The sequence below is a fragment of the Suricata suricatta genome, chromosome 8 (assembly GCF_006229205.1).
Source record: "Suricata suricatta isolate VVHF042 chromosome 8, meerkat_22Aug2017_6uvM2_HiC, whole genome shotgun sequence".
NCBI classification, from domain to species: Eukaryota; Metazoa; Chordata; class Mammalia; order Carnivora; family Herpestidae; genus Suricata; species Suricata suricatta.
This window is the reverse complement of record NC_043707.1, coordinates 46,632,589-46,648,661: the sequence shown is the minus strand read 5'-3', so window position 1 is coordinate 46,648,661 and position 16,073 is coordinate 46,632,589. Positions and strand designations below refer to the sequence as shown.

Sequence of the window (16,073 nt, the reverse complement as noted above, 5' to 3'; positions counted from 1 at the left end):
AACCCCAAGGCCCTCCAGATAAACCCCTGTGGAACCCCCAGTTTTCTCTGGTCCCTCTGGTACTCCCTTCCAACCTGGGACTAGTCAAAGGAGGTCCAAGGAACAGAATGAAAATCACGAAATTACTCAGCTGCAGGTAATGGTATTCATTCAGGGTAGGGTAGCACAGACCAAAAAATATACATAAAGCGTAATGCCCGTGATATGGACGTCTTATGCCATACTAAGGTATCCTCATTCGGTTAAGCATCCGACTTCGGCTCAGGTTCACAGTTGTGAGTTCGAGCCACACGTCAGACTCTGTGCTGACGGCTCAGAGCCTAGAGCCTACTTCAGAGTCTGTGTCTCCCTCTCTCTCTGCCCCTCCCCTGCTCACACTCTGTCGTGCTCTCTCAAAAATAAATGAACATTTAAAAATAAAATCTAAGGAAGAAAGTATTCCTTCTTACAGAAGGGATTTTACTTTACTCACAAATAATAATGCCTAATGGTTATGAGTGCCTTCCATGTGCGAGGCCCCGTTCTAAATGACTGTGAACTCTCTCCTTTGATACCCACCATGAGCCTATAAGGTAAGTGAAATATAACTGTTGTTGTAGTTAGGGACCCAGGCACAGAAAGGTTAAGTAATTTGATCCGAGGTTGCCCAGCTGACCCAGGATTTGAACGGTGACAGGGGTAACTTGTGCTCATTGCTTTTCCTCCTTCCAAGAAGAATGGGCTGTGAACAAAATTATTTAAATATACACTTTCCCCTTGAGTGTCATGTACTTGAAAATGGGCACCTTAAAAAAACATAAGCTGCAAAACACAATAAAAATAATAATTAAAAGGGGCGCCCAGGTGGCTCAGTCGGTTAAGTGTCTGACTTTGGCTCAGGTCACGATCTCATGGTTCATGGGTTCGAGCCCCGCATTGGGCTCTGTGCTGACAGCTCAGAGCCTGGAGCCTGCTTCAGATTCTGTGTCTCCCTCTCTCTCTGCCCCTTCCCCCGCTCATGCTCTGTCTCTGTCTCTTAAAAATAAATAAACATTAAAAAAAGTAATATGCACAGTATACATAAACACAACTATACCAGAAACTTCTTTCTCTTGGAAATACATTTACTGAGAAGGAGCAGAAAGGCTCTTTAAATAAGTGCCTGTCTCTGTACCCCTCATGAGATAACTTTCTACCCTCCAAACCACAGTTTCCTTAATTACTTACTAGCTGCAGGCAGAGCCGTTGATGTTTTTATAATTTCCTTCTCGTCCAGGTTAACTTCTGTTTACCACTGTCATTACTGTAACATATTATTTCCCTCGTATGATTTTCTCAACGCTGTGTTTTTCTTCTAAGTAGTAGTCAGGTATATTTTATGTGGGTGGACTCAGCTGTAGGGAACGCTCCTCTCTGAGGCCACTGACCTTCGATTTGTGTTTAATCAAGCATGGAGAAGGGGGCTCTCTCCAACGTTTTTGCCTGGGACTCCCAGAATTTAAGATGCTGCGGTCAAGAGTGCCCTGTGCACCTGTCCCAGCGGTGCCCTCCTGGCCTTCATGAGATGGGCCTCAATCCGTCCTCACCCGCCCCTGGTGTTTGCCTCCAGCTCCCACCCCAGCAGTGCCTGTAGCTGGTGCTCCAGCGGGGAAGGGAGGAGGGCTGGGGGCCAGGAGGGTGGTCAGGGTGCTCTCGTGGGAAGCCGCCAGATGAGACCATTGCTGATTTTTACTTCACGTGCCTGAAGAGAGACTGTCGTGTGAGCAAAAAGCTGGTGGTTCTGACATCACCACTAAGCTAGTCTCCGGGGTTTCTTCCACAGTGGGTCCGTGGCCTGCCGCAGAAACCCATCCTCCGCACGCACTCATTGGGTGCCTGGTAGATTCCAGGAGCTGGCTGACAGTGATGAATGTGGCCCCTGCCCTCGTGGTGCTGACAGTCTCCACACCAGCCGGGCGTCGAGTGATCCCGCCACACAGGATTGGAAACTGACAGGAAGGGCAAGCACAGGGCCGCATGTAGCCTGGAGGGCCCAGGGCAGCCTCTTGGAAGAAGCCGTGTTTATCTGTTTATTTTTAAATATATTTATTTATTTAATGTTTATTTTTTTGAGAGAGCGTGAGCAGGGGAGGGACAGAGAGAGAGGGGGACAGAGGATCCAACGCGGGCTCTGTGCTGACAGCAGAGAGCCTGATGTGGGACTCGGACTCACAGACTGTGAGCCCGTGACCCGAGCCAAAGTCAGAGAGCCTGGTGCCTTGAAGGGTCTGGAGCTGGAGAAGGGCAGCTGGGAGGTGGGCAGGGCCCACCGACCAAATGAAGGGTTTTGTGTTTTATGCCCCCTGGCGTGGGACACCACAGGATGGTGTCATGCAAAGAAATGAATCCACGTTGTGATAGGAAAGGTCACACTGGGTCCTGGATGGTGGGGGCATGGTTCCGGATTCCAGGATCCACACTTACACCTTTTCCTAAAAAGTTTATTTTGAGAGCGGTGGAGGAGAGAGTGTGTGCAAATGTGGAGCAGAGAGAGAGGGAGACAGAGAATCCCAAGCAGGCTCTGCACTGTCAGCGTGGAGCCTGATGCAGGGCTCCATCCCATGAACCCTGAGATCATGATCTGAACTGAAACCTGGAGTCTGACGCTTAACTGACTGAGCCACCCCCGTGCCCCTGTATTTGTACCTTGATGTGACTGTCCTATTCAGGTCAGTGTAGCAGCATATCAGTTTATTACCCCAGGAACCTGAATCCTTTTCATTACTTTATTCTCTTCCTGATGACGCATCCCTCTGACCTTACGTGAGTTCTGCTGATTTCTCATGCATATAAATGAACTGTTTTGCAAACATATATCGAAACTCTTTCATTGGCCCTTAAATGAGTCCACTCTGGATTTTGTCCATATGCCTCCTGTGTCTCATGCTTGATCCTCCCTCAGTTCTTAGACAGGAGTAGATAGCTGAAATAGAAACAGCAGGACTTGGGAGAAGGAGCCGAGCTCCTGTGTAGACTGGATTCTGTGGGGAAACTTGCAGGCTTTGTAATGCATCAGCCCTCTCCCCGCCGCCACAGAGCCTGGGGGAAGTGGGTGGCTGAGTACCAGGAGAGGGACGGAGGCTCCTGAGGACAGACATCAGCACTTGGTGACAGCAGGATGTGTGTGAGCCACAGGAAAGAGTGTTGGAAATGGCACCAGGCTGGATGAACGGGGTTGATAGGGTGACTGTTCCCTGGCAGAGGAAACTGGTAAGAATAGCCCAGGGTGGCAGATGGCACTCATGAGGGTGACGATAACCCCAAATGGAGCCAGTGGTAGCTGAGTAGAAGATGTGCCCCGGGGATTCATTCCTTCAATATTTGTTGAGCACCTACTATGTTCAGAGTATCTTGATGTAGGCAGATCATAGCTCCTGACTCCAGGGAGCTCAGGCGAGAAGAAATCCATGGCTGAAGAAGAAGAAAGGGCAAGTTTTGAGACTTAAGGGAGAACCCAATGGGGGAGAGGGAAGGCACGTTGGAGAAATAGTAGCATCCATGCAATCAAATTGGAGGCTGACAGGCACCAGAAAGCTCTCGGACGACAGGCAGGGGGCCGTGCGCCTGTGCCATTGTCACTGCTGTGTCCCTGTGACGCTTCCTGGGGTCTCCTGTGGCTGCTTGCTAAGTGCAGAGGTAGGCGAATGCAGAGATGGGGTCAGAAGGTCTAGGGAAAGGAGAAGGAGGCTGTGACCTTTGGATTTGGCCCACTTGGAGCTGGTTCAGTGGAGTGTCGAGGGAGGAGGATTGGGGTGAAAGTCTAGAGGGAGGGAGGGAGTGGCAGTGGATCCAGACTACCCCTCTGATGAGTACGGGCAGGACTTGGGGGAGAACCTGATCAAGGGTGCTGGGAAGGTTAAGTGAAGCCCCTCCCCAGGGCGCACTCAGGAGCCCAGGATTTCCTGTGAGGGACATGCCTGGAGGTGTCCTAATGGATGGCCGGGGGTTTTAATGAGGACTTGGAATGACATCCTCTCGCAGAGGAAGGAGGGGAATGCAGCCTGGGTCACCATGTGCCTTGGTGGGGAGCCTAGCTTAAAGCTGTCACCAATCCTAGGAGGAGCTCATGTTAAGTGGCCTCATTTTATGGGCAAAGGAGAGGGTGGGTGAATAGTGGCCCGGAGTGTCAGGACTAGGAAGCCTGAACGGGCCCAGCCCAGGGCCTAGGGCACCCACCTCTGAGACAGGCCAGCAGCCTTTAGCCAGAATTAGCCAGAAGTGGGGATGAAAAGGGGGTGATGAGAGAGCCCCGCCCGGAGGACGGTCTTCCGGGACAGAGGCACATTCTGGGCAGGCCTGGGGTCCTGGCTCTACCTCCTGATCTAGGTGTCAGAGCAGACGAACCAGCAGCAAAGCCCAGAGCAGGAAGGAGGTTGGAATCAAAGGTGCTGGAAGTCATTGAGATTGTCGGTGAATACAAGTAGGGGGCAAAGGAGGGAGAAAGGATGAGTGGGCTCTTGAAGTCTTCTGGGAAAGTGGAGATGGTCCAAGAGCAACGCTAACGTTCTAAAAAAAAAATGCCACCGTTTGTTTTCACATGTCCTCTTCACAGTCACCTCACAGATGTGGCGTGGCGCAGGGCTAGTGAGCAAGCCCCAGGGCTGAGATGCCAGCTCAGTGCTGACTGTGGGCAGGCTGCCGTTCGGGAAAGCAGGGCACCAGCTCTGGCCTGCTCCTGTCCAGGCATCTCTCTTGCTGGGAGAATCTGAACTTGTGGCTTTCCGCTTTCAGAGGGGGAACAGGAGCACTGGGAGGCACAACTGTCACTTACCTGCCGCACCCGCAGCCCATGCTGGCCCCGTTCACAGCTGTAGCTTACTGGCTTTTCCCAGCAGCCCTGTTATCCACACTTTTTCTTTAAGTTTATTTATTTATTTTGGGAGAGAGGGTGTGCAAGTGGGGAAAGGGCAGAAAGAATCCGGAGCAGGTTCCCCACCACAAGGGCGGAGCCCCTGATGTCAGGGGCTCGAACTCACGAACCGTGAGATTGAGACCTTGAGCTGAAGTCACTACCTTCACCGACTGAGCCCCCCAGGCACCCTGTTATTCACACTTGACTGTGCAGGGACTGAGCAGTTTAGTAATTGGAGGCTATGTAACAATCAGGGAGTAAAGCCTGGGATTGGAACCCAGCTCCCGACACTGTATGATTACATTTTCAGATCACCCCCTTGAGGACAGTGGTCAGTCGATTTATCCCAGTTTGACAGATCAGGAAACTGAGGCTGACGTCAAGACAAGTGCCTCCTCCCTGATTGTCCCTGACAGTCAAGAGCTCTGGCTAGAACCCGTGTCTCTCCACTGCTCGCCTTGGGCTCTCGATGGCAGAGGAGAAATGAAATGATGAGTCAGGAACGATACCCAGGCCAAGGGGGACACAGCCCCTGGAAGTGAATGTGCCTCACTTAGAGTGAATGCTAAGGGCAAATGCATCCTAAGCGGTGTTTGAGGCTGGGTCAGTGTGTGGAGGTTGCCAGCAGATTCACTCTAGACTTGTAGGTTGTTGGCAGGGTCATGGGGGGAGAGGGGGAGCCTGGAGGGCGGTGGCATTTGTAGCTCCTTTGTTTTCTCTCCACACTTATCTCACTGGCTTTGTTTGCCCTTTCAGCTCCCAGGGGCACTGGAAGGAGGGGCCCTGAACAGGTGGAGACCGGCTCTGGGGTGAGGGATGCAGGGGCCGACAGACTTGTGGTTCTCAGGCTTCTAGGAGTCAAGGGTGAGCTTGTGGGGCTCAGTAATATACTTGGAAATGTTTCCAGTTTGTTTTTATTGCAAAGCGGTATCTAACGAAAATGTGGGGAAACGCCTAGGAGCCTGCAGGGAAACGCCTAGGAGCCTGCAACAAATAAATCACATACTTCCACTTTCTGATGTTCCCTCTTAATCGTTGTGTTTACATAAGCCTTTTATTTGATTGTAACTGTAATGCAGATTCAGGATGTATCTACCATCTTGTCCTCTGCCTTTTATTTTATTTTTTATTAAAAATATTTTTTTACATTTATTAATTTTGGGAGAAGAAAGACAGAGTGCAAGCAGGGGAGGGGCAGAGAGAGAGGGAGACACAGAATCCAAAGCAGGCTCCAGGGTCTGAGCTGTCAGCATAGAGCCCGATGCAGGGCTCAAACCCACGAACCACGAGATCATGACCTGAGCTGAAGTTGGACGCTTAAACCAACTGAGCCCCTCAGATGCCCCTGTAGTTTGCCTTTTAAATTGACCATTATATTGTAAAACTTCCCGTTCTTCATAATTATTTTAAACAGCTCTATGGTATTTCTTTGGGTGGCTGAGTCATGTTTTCCTTACCTGTTCCTCTATCTTGAGGGCATTTATTTATTATTTATTTAATGTTTTATTATTTTTATCATTTATTTATTATTTCTCAATTTCCACTCTTATAAACAATGCAATAATAGTTTTTCTTTAAAAAAATGAGTTCTTAAGATAAATTTGCATGTGTTTGGATTCCTGGATTAAAGAGACAGATAGCTTTCCTTCCTTCCTTTTCTTTCCTTCTTTCTCTTTCTTTCCTTCCTTTCTTCCTTTTTTCTTTCTTCCTTCCTTTCTCTTTCTTTCCTTCCTTCCTCTCTCTCTCTCTCTCTCTTTAATTGGCTTTCAGAAACTGAGCAAAATCCCATAAAAGCTGCTTCCCTGTGTATTGTTTGTGCAGCCAGCAAAGTGGCGGTGGGGGCTGGGCTCTGTCTAGGTTGTGGGATGGGAAGCCACTTCCTCCAGCCTGAACTTCTGCTGTGAAGCTGTGTCCCGGAAATGGCCAAGGGCCAGGTCTGTCCCCTGTCTGGTTTGCCCGCTGCTGTGGTAGGGGGTTTGGTCTGCCCTGCACCTGCTTGTCTGCCTCCCAGACCCCTGGGGAAGCCCTTGCTGCCTGAGTGGTGCATGTAACGTGCAGACACTTACTTCTTCCTTGCCTGCTTATTCCATAACAGAGACCCTGGAGGAGATGCCTGCTGTATTTCTCTTCCAAGATCTTTGGGTTGCCTTTGAAAGCAGATCTTTTTTTTTTTTTTTCTCTCCTCTTTCCAGAATTTGTTCCTGTCGAAGAGCGGCTCCTGGATTTCCAGACCCTGTGCCGTGTTAGGAGTCTAAAGAAATTCTCTACCTCTACGGAGAAACGCTGCCCGCTCCCTCATTGAGCGCAAGCTCCCCATTGCTATGGATACCGAATCCACATACTCTGGATATTCTTACTATTCGAGTCATTCGAAAAAATCTCACAGACAAGGGTATGTAAGCTCTGGCTGTTCCACATTTTCTTTTGGGGAAACTGGCAGGTGGGTCCAGATTTCAAGACTCACTTTTCGAACGGTAAAGCCAGGTCACAGGGCTGCCTATGACTGAAGGTTCGTTCAGTCTACGGTGCATGAGAAACCGGACATTAAGAGCTCTTAACATGCACTGGGAGTAACTACACCACCAGTTTATGTTTTACAGCTGCCATTATGGTTGATGACCTTGATTTTTCACAATTGATTTTAAAGTTTTCTCCCTGCAGTGAAAACGTTTTTCATTTCTAAGTGCTTCTCATAGAGGACCTTCTCCCAGAGCTTTATAGAGAATGCAAATGAAAGTTAAAAAAAAAAAAAGTGTTAGTTTGTTGCTTTTTCTCCAAAGCTGCTGACTCATTGTCCATTAGGCATTCACTGTGAGGTTAATACACGAGGTGGTGGGATTGGCCCGGTGCCGTTTTTCTCTCTGACTGGTTTTCCCAGGGAACAAGCCTGGGTTGTGAAAAACCGCCCTCCGAGGTGATGGGGCCCCATTCCCCTCCTCTGGGCAAAGCGCACAGGTCTGCACTGGTATTCCTAGAGCCTGCTGTGTTAAGAATGTTTGGTGAGTAAAAGGAACAAGAGAATGAATGAATGAAGGTGCTACTGGAACTGGTTAAAAATACGGTTCGTAAAGTTGTAGTGCCTAGTGCTACCTCTTACTCCTCGCCTGTGAAATGGGTAGAGCAGTCCCCTCCTTACAGGGCTGGCGAGAGGATTAAATTAGATTGTGGGTGCACCGCATTTAACACAGCGCGTGGTAGGAGGTCGCTCTCCGGTGATTGTATTAATGCTCTTAATGGCCTTGGCATGTCAGCATTACAAAGGCCCCAGCTGGCCACAGCCCAGAGTGGGCCGGGAACCGTGGTTGGGGTCGTGTTTCCATGACCAAGCAGTTCCTCATACAAGCAGCGGAACGCAGAGTGGGATTTTGTTTTGTGAAACAGCAATAAGATGCATCTGTCTAATTGACTGATTTATTTGGGAGCCCATATGGATTTACACAGGCAGCGGGAGGTCTGGAAGGACATTCTCCAAGCCTCCAGCAGCAGCCACCCACCGGAAAGGGTCCAGACACAAGATGGTGATGGATGGAAGTTTTGTTTACGCTTTATCTTTCTGTGCCCGTTTGGTCTTCCCCAAGGGTGTGTTTCGTAATTAAGAATATGAATGGAATGAATGAAGATAAAACAAAAATCTCCAAAGATGGTTTAATGGCACGAGACCATGTTTATGACTCCATGTGATTAAAAAACAACAACAACACAGGAGTCAGAAGTTTGTGCACTACAGTTGTTATATATTCTTAGGAGAAAATGAATGAATGAATGGTAACGTTATTGACGATGCTTGTCCTGTTTCTGAGTATAGGATTATGAAGATTTTGGTTGTTTGGTTTTTTTTTTTAAACCTCCGCTATTTTCTAAAAGTTCCTATATTGGACTTCTAAGCCTAAAAATGTGGGGCAGGGATGTGAATGAGCTTGCCTCAGACCCTGGGTAAGCCTGTCTGGCGGCAGGTGGAACAGAAGCTTGCCTCAGGTCCCACAGCAGAGCCCCGATCCGGAGAAAGTCAGAAACCCTCTGGTGATCAGAGATTCATCACAAATTTCAACCGCTGGGCACAAGTGTCAGATGGGTTTACCAAAACACCAAGAATAGCTGTTTTGAAACATCGGATCTCTGGCTCTCACTGGAGAAAGCTGTCCCCTTGTTAGTGTGCCAACCTTCCCTTTTCCACACAGCGGTGACGGAAATAGGAACTTGGGGTTCCCTTGGTGCTTGGAGATGAATCAGGAAAACACATGACAGTGTTCTGAAGAGGAACCATCTCTGGCCTCCCCTGCCTGCACGCGTGTCCCCACTGTCATACCTCAGGGCCCCAGGCTGCGCCCTGCTGTTTTCTCCGGCCTCCCCGGGCCCCCAGAAGTTGATCCAGCAGCGCCCTCGTGGTGACTTGAAGAGACAGTCGCTTCCAGTTCAAACAGCCTGCGGAACTCTTCGTGCCTTCTTGGACCCGTGTGGAAAGTACTTGGCACATGAACGTACAAGCTGAGACTTTTAATAACACGATCAAGGACTGCTCCTGAACACCTATTCAGGAAATCTCTGGGTGAAGGGACGACCTCTAGAGATTCCATGGGAACAAACAGCACCCATATGCGGTGCATTCTCTGAGAGCTTCCTAGGGCGTAGTGACTGGCAATGGGACCGAGCCTGTCATCTGTGGAAGGTGGATGGCAGGGCGTTCCTTGTCCGGGCATAAAGAATACTAAGTGGTAATTATATAAGCAGGCCCGAGACCCTGCCAAGGGTATTGTGTCCCCTAGGAGTGTCCCCGCAAAGGCTTCTCTGCTCAGGGGTTTGTCAGGAATTTGCATGGAAAAGTGGGAAAGGGGAGGGACCTTGCCTTTTGGTAATTTTAGTAGGCCCCTAACTCGGGAATGATAAAGTGCACCAAACTTGATATGCCCAGTGACTCGGTGATCATCTCTGGGGGACTGGCTGGGTTCCAAGCAGATGACAAGTGACTCCTTTCTAACAAAGCAGTCAGTGGTCCGGTTTTGTGATGTCTGCTGTCTCCAGAGGGTGTCCAGTTAACTTGCTGGGAGAATGGTGTGGACTTCAGCCGACCTTGCCTTACCTTTTGAGTTCAGAGCTGCGGCTCCCAAGCGACATGCAACAGCTGTGACAGTGATGCTGATGAACCCTCAGTGGGTGCCTGTAGGACCCTCAGTCACTGGCCCCACCCTCACAGCTAGGAGAGGGGGACCCTTGTTTAACAGGTGGTAAAACCGGGGTGCAGAGAGGCGGTGTTATTTGCCTGATGTTACAAGGTTAGCAGGTCCCCTTGGCAGGGTTCAGTCCTGACTTGTTGCTCCTTTGGAAGCCCAGGCTTCCCCGCCCCCCCCCACTGGGCTGTGCTGGATGGAGAGCAAGCGGCAGGAGTAACTGGTAGGGGAAGTGCGGGGTCACTCATGTGACTCGTGTGCTGAAATGCATTGTCCAAAAGAGGGCTGCCTGAGGAGTGATGGAACTGTCGCTTTTGTGCCCAGTCAGTTAGTTTGCCCTGTGCCCAACCCTCCCACCCACGTCCGTGCGGGATGAAGCAGCCAGCCTGCCCCGCGGTTGGCAGAGAAGGCGCAGGTAGTGGGTGGTGGCAGAGAAGGAAAGGGAGGAGTGACTGGCGGGCCGGCTTTCCCCAAATAGAAGTTGGCAAACAACAGACAAAGAGCTAAATAGTCTTCCCAGGAAATGCCGGCTGTGTGGGAACGGAACAGGAATTGATGGGGGTTCTGGCTGAAGCAAGGGCGTTTTACAGGAGCCCCTAAGGGCTCTGCTCTAGAATTGCCTAGGGAGGTGTGTTTGAGTGCATGTACGCCAGCGCGCACACACACACACACACACACACACACACACACACACCTACCTACAGGTACGGACACGTGCTGGGGCCGCCGACACGCCATCACTGCCTCTTCCCTCTCCCCTGCACACACACAAGGACAGGTACACTGATGGGACTCTGGTGGGCCGACGCAGCATGGGGACTGACTCAGGGGTAAAGACACAGCTGCCTGGCACCCCGCTGATCCTTACCAAGGAGGCAGAGCTGGAGACCCCTTGTCTTGTGCATGGCTTTGTCCCAGCCCTCTTGGGGTTTGGTGGCCTTACCTGCCCGCCTGCTCCGGTCTCCTGTTTCCACCCTTAGGTCCCAAAGCACCGGGGAGCCCTCTGCCAGAGTGCCCTTGGCACAGCATTTGGAGGTGTAGAGAAGAATGTGACGTGTGAGCACCTGCTGGAGTGAGGCAGCTGTCCTGGGGCTCAGAGCCCTGCTTCCACACAGCACTCCATGCAGGACTGGCTCAGACACCGTCCTGGAGCAGGACCGCACGGACGGGGAATTTTGTAAAAGGCTGTGCGGCAGGCGTTGCTCCCTGGACAACAGGGACCGGCGCAGTGTCGGCGCCACTGCTGCTGAAGCTGTGTCCTGACCACACCACGCGGGCCTGAGCCTTTTCCCCGGCCTCATCCGCGCGTAGTGCTCTTTCAATAAAGCCCGGCAGTGGAGCTTCACACTCCCGGCTCCTGTTCCTGAGCCCCTGTTGAATACGGGCGTGTCCTAAACAGCCAGATTACTGAATAGTCACCGCCACCAACCCTCTTCCTGGGAGCATTCCGGTGGAAGAACCTTGGGGAAAGTTTACTGGTCTACCTGCATCCTCCTCACCCGGCGTGCTGGTGAGAAATGCAGATTCCTATGGTTTCCCGGCCAGGACTCCCGAGGGGTGGGGCCAGCGAATGCATGTAAATCCCATTTAGGTGGTTTCTCTGCACTGGAGAAGCACTGGTTTAGGGCCTCTGGCTGTAGGGGGTAAAAAACGCTCCTGGGCTTGTCAGATAGTAGGCGCCTCTCTGGCTAACCTCAGGTGTCACCAGGGAAATGATTCTCCTTTGGGTGCTGCAGGGCCCTTTAAGAGCCAGGTGAGGGGAAGGCCGAGGGTCAGGTTGCTGGCTGGCCCTAGAGAGGCTGTTTCCATCCCTGGGTACTGCCCCACTTGCTCTCTGCCTTGGCAGCGTTCAGGCCCCAGCACTTGGCACCCAGTGAAAGAATTTTGATTTCCAGTGGAATTTATGCTGTCACAGGATTTGACCCCTGGGACTCGTGAATAGATAGTTGGGTGAGGGGAGCATGTGACTTGGCGGACAGCAGACAGTGATGGACGAGAGAGCGGTTGGGGATGGTGGAAACACAGGATGGAAGAGGAGGCCCCTGGGTCCGGCTGATGGAGGCCCGGGGGAGCAGGGGTTCCAGACTTTGTCCATGCACTTGGTCCTGAAGATCGCGTGGGCATGCAGGAAGGCTCCCCCAAAGTGTTTAGGGTTTCTTACAGTGGGTCCTTTTGAAGCAATTGTCTTTGGCAGCCCAGAGTGCTGGGCCCATCGCTTTGTGCTAGCCAAGTTCACAGTGCATTTGTGGCCGCAGCGGTGGCTCCACGGGCAGATTTCATGGCCCCGATAGGTCATCCAGTAGAGGGTGTCGGGATGAGCATTAGGAGTATTCATGCTACCAGATCTCCAGATCAGCACAGCATAGCGGGTTCGAATCACGGTGGTGGGAGCAGACCTGGGTTCACATCCTGCTCTGCCACTTACTACGACTTTGGAAAGTCAGAACCTCCGTGAGCCTCAGTGTCCTCATCTGTAAAATGGGGCAAGGCTACCAGCCTCATACAGTTAGTGTTAGGATTGAATGAAATTAGTAAGTTAAAGCACAGAGTAACGTGCTCTCTCAATTGGAGCGGGAGTGGAATGGTTGGCATTGACATGTCTAGGTAAACAGATTCTCTGTTATTCACCCTCGTTACCCGGTTAAAATAAAGTTGGCCAGAATACGTGTATTTCTAGACTCTAATTTTACAGGAGATTGGGATGATAGGTTACACTCTAGAAATCAGAGATGCTGTCACTGAGAATTTCTGGGACCAAGAAAGCCCCCCTGCTCTTTGAAGGAAGTAACCAATGTTTATCCTAGGGCCGTACTGATAAGGTAGGAGTTTGCCCACAGAAAGTCTGCATATGATTTCATTTGGTAAGTAGTAGGTTAACAGGACACCCTGTACTGAGCTCTGCATCCGTTGTCCGTGGGGTATTATCATTACCCCCATTTCACAGATGAGGAAACTGAGGTTTTCAGAAGTTAAATAATTTGTGCAAGGTCACACACCGAATAGGGGCAGACCTGAGATCTGACTGTTGTCCCCAGAGTCCATGTGTACTCTGTCCTGCCTGGAGGGCCTTGGGAATGAGAGCAGGTGTTTGAGGGAGGACTGATGTCCTATAAGACAGGAGGTTGAGGGAACTCACCCTTGGCCCCCAAGGGGCTCCTTTTTCACAGTTGGCCTGGAAGAGACCCCCCCCCCAGGAAGTGCATCTGGGGTAAACCGAGGCAGCAGCCTGTTTTCCATAGGAGGCCTGACCCCCTGGTGTCATTTGTCCCAACTTTTTGTTTTCCTTTGAGTGCCTTTGGATTCAGGCAGAGCCCCCGGGAGTGACTTTCAGTTTGAATTTGTAGGAATGAGACATAAATGCTTCTTTGTGCTCGTTTTGAATTTCCTTCCTTCTTGTCTTATGCAAAAGTATAGGGTGACAGTGTGTCCCAGATTTTTTTGGACAGACCGAAGTGTAAACATTTTGCAGTGTTGTCCCCACAAGAAAGTGCTAGAAAATAAATTTAGGCAGATTGTAAGCAACAAATCAAGTCAACTATTTTAGAGTAAAATGTGCCTCAGCTACAGAAGTTCTAAAATTCACAATTTTAGGCTTTGAAAAAGTATGATATTTTTAACTCCACTGTTGAAGGTGGAGTGATAGTCTTTCTTTTGGGTTCTTCAAATTGCAGGAAAAAAATACTAAGTTGGGAATAAAAATGAGCTTATTCCTTGGAGGGGGCAGCTTGGGTGGGTATTGGCTCTCTGTGGATGTAGAATTTTCCTAAGCTCAAAATCAAATCCGTAATATGTATATATTTAAAAAAAAAATTTAATGTTTATTTTTGAGAGACAGAGACAGAGTGGGAGCAGGCAGAGAGAGGGAGACACAGAATCTGAAGACAGGCTCCAGGCAGGCTCTGAGCTGTCAGCACCGAGCCCGATGCGGGGCTTGAACACACGAACCAAATCATGACCTGAGCTGAAGTTGGCTGCTTAACCTAAGACTGAGCCACCCAGATGCTCTGCAAATCTATAATATATTTTTGATGAGAGGTGCTTCACTTGGTATAAGTGTGCTAGCTGATGACCTGTCATTTTTGTTTGTTCAGGGAGAGAAATCGAGAGAGACACAAGTCACCCCGGAATAAAGATGGCAGAGGGTCAGAAAAATCTGTCACCATTCAGGCTCCCACCGGAGAGCCCCTGTTGGCAAATGATTCTACTCGAACGGAAGAAGTTCAGGTAAGGATCAAAGGCAGTCTGTAAGCACATGGCCACTTGATCGAGACTTTTCAGTAAATGTTTCCTTAAGTCTTGTTGCAGTAGGTTCTCTTGGGTTTTTATCTTTATTTTTCTAGCATGGTAATTAGTTTATCTATGTCTCGTGGTTTCTTGTTGGTCTGAGCACAGCCTGTCCTGCCATTGGCTGCCTCGGGGACCGGTCTGGAGCAGGATAGGTTGGCCTGCTTTGAATATGGTGTTGAAAAGAAGCCAGCCAGGCTGATGATAGGGCAGAGAAAAGGAAAGTTACAGGCTGTCACCTCTGGAGACTCGTTCCAAAGTGGAACAGGATGAGAGAGGAGGAAATGCCCTCTCTGCAGCCCTGCGTGGTAGGGGGAAGAAGAGGTTACGAGAGCCCGGACGGACCACCACGAGGTATACGAGATAAATTGGGGGCTGGGCACTTAGATGCCTGGTCAGAAAAAACCCGGGAAGATTGAGGCCCTGGGTCACAGAGCAGGGGCACACACATATCAGGCAGGCTGGGGGGCCAACAGCAACACCGTGGGGCACCCCAGTGTCCGGGCGGCAGTGTGGAGCCTTCGGGTCTGTGGCAAACTAGAGAATGCACATCCTCTGTCAAAAGGCACGGCAGCTCCCCAGCTCTGGACACTTGTTACCACTTTGGAGGACAGGAGTTGGGTGTTTCTGGGTGGACTGGTATTTAAGAAGGGCTGGAAATCCGGATTGTATATGAAAGCACCCAGTTTTTAAATATTGGCAGTGTATTCCAAACCACTGTGTGGGTTCTTCTCTCGGGGCCCCGACTCTCTGCTGGCCTAATTTAAATCAACATCTGAGTGCCACTCAGAAATGTGTTGGCCTACCCTCCAGAGCTCTTGAAATATATGCACATACAGCCTTGGCCCCAAGAACTCCGATCTGCGCTCACACCTGCAGACACACACACACACACACGCACGCACGCACGCATCTTTAAGCAGGTAGAGCGGCTGGAACTGGGATTCCTCAGAGCCCATGAGGTTCTCTCAGAACCCACAGCTCAGCTATGGGATGAACATGGAGTCTGTCCAGTGATGGGTCAGTGTCATTAGTACATACTGTTTCACCACCTGCCCTGGCTCTTGGAGGGATAGCCAGGTGCTTGGGGCTGATCCTCAGGTTGGACCCCCTTGAAGCACGACTGGGCATCAGTTTCCTTCCTCGTGTGGATTCCGAAGTGCTGGCGGCCACTGTGAAGACATTTCTGCTTTGCAGCTTCTCTATGCCTTGAGCTCACTGGGAAGTCGTGTTGGGAAGCTGTTGGTGTTTACACCAAGTTGACGTGACAGGAAAGGTCTTGACGTGGACTTTTGGAGACTGTACTTCTCAGTAGCTCTGGGATCACAGGCAGTCATGACCTTTCTGGGCCTCAGGCTCTTTAGGTATCAGATTAGTAGATTTTAGATCCTTTCTGTGCTGAGAACCCCAAGCTTCAGAGGACCTTTCAGACATCTACACTTTTTAGGTGCAGATGTACATCCATTCTCAAGATGTACAGGGGATTTAGTTAGCAACGCTGGCAGGAAAAGGCGTGACTGGCTAAGCCATAGCAATGTGGCAGTGAGCAATAGGACCACAAGATACTAGGAATAGTTACCTCCATGCTGATTGATTGTCAGTTGAATATCAGTAAGTTATTTTATGTAGGCTGTGAACTCACCTCATGTTACAGTTGTTGATTTTTTAAAGTTTATTTATTTTTGAGAGGGAGAAACAGATTTAGAGCAGGGGAGGGGCAGAGAGAGAAAGGGAGATACACACAGCATCCAGTG

At 50.3% G+C, this 16,073-nt stretch overlaps 1 protein-coding gene across 1 annotated transcript in view; it reads left to right on the top strand.

The window, feature by feature from the left end:
- Positions 1–7,045: 7,045 nt before the first annotated feature.
- Positions 7,046–16,073, top strand: part of VANGL1 (VANGL planar cell polarity protein 1) — a 40,712-nt gene continuing 31,684 nt past the window's right edge. The window contains exons 1-2 of the mRNA XM_029948350.1: positions 7,046–7,262; positions 14,127–14,259. Of these exons, the coding sequence (XP_029804210.1) occupies positions 7,192–7,262; positions 14,127–14,259 (204 nt within the window). The 5' untranslated portion in view covers positions 7,046–7,191. The remainder of the gene's footprint in view (positions 7,263–14,126; positions 14,260–16,073) is intronic.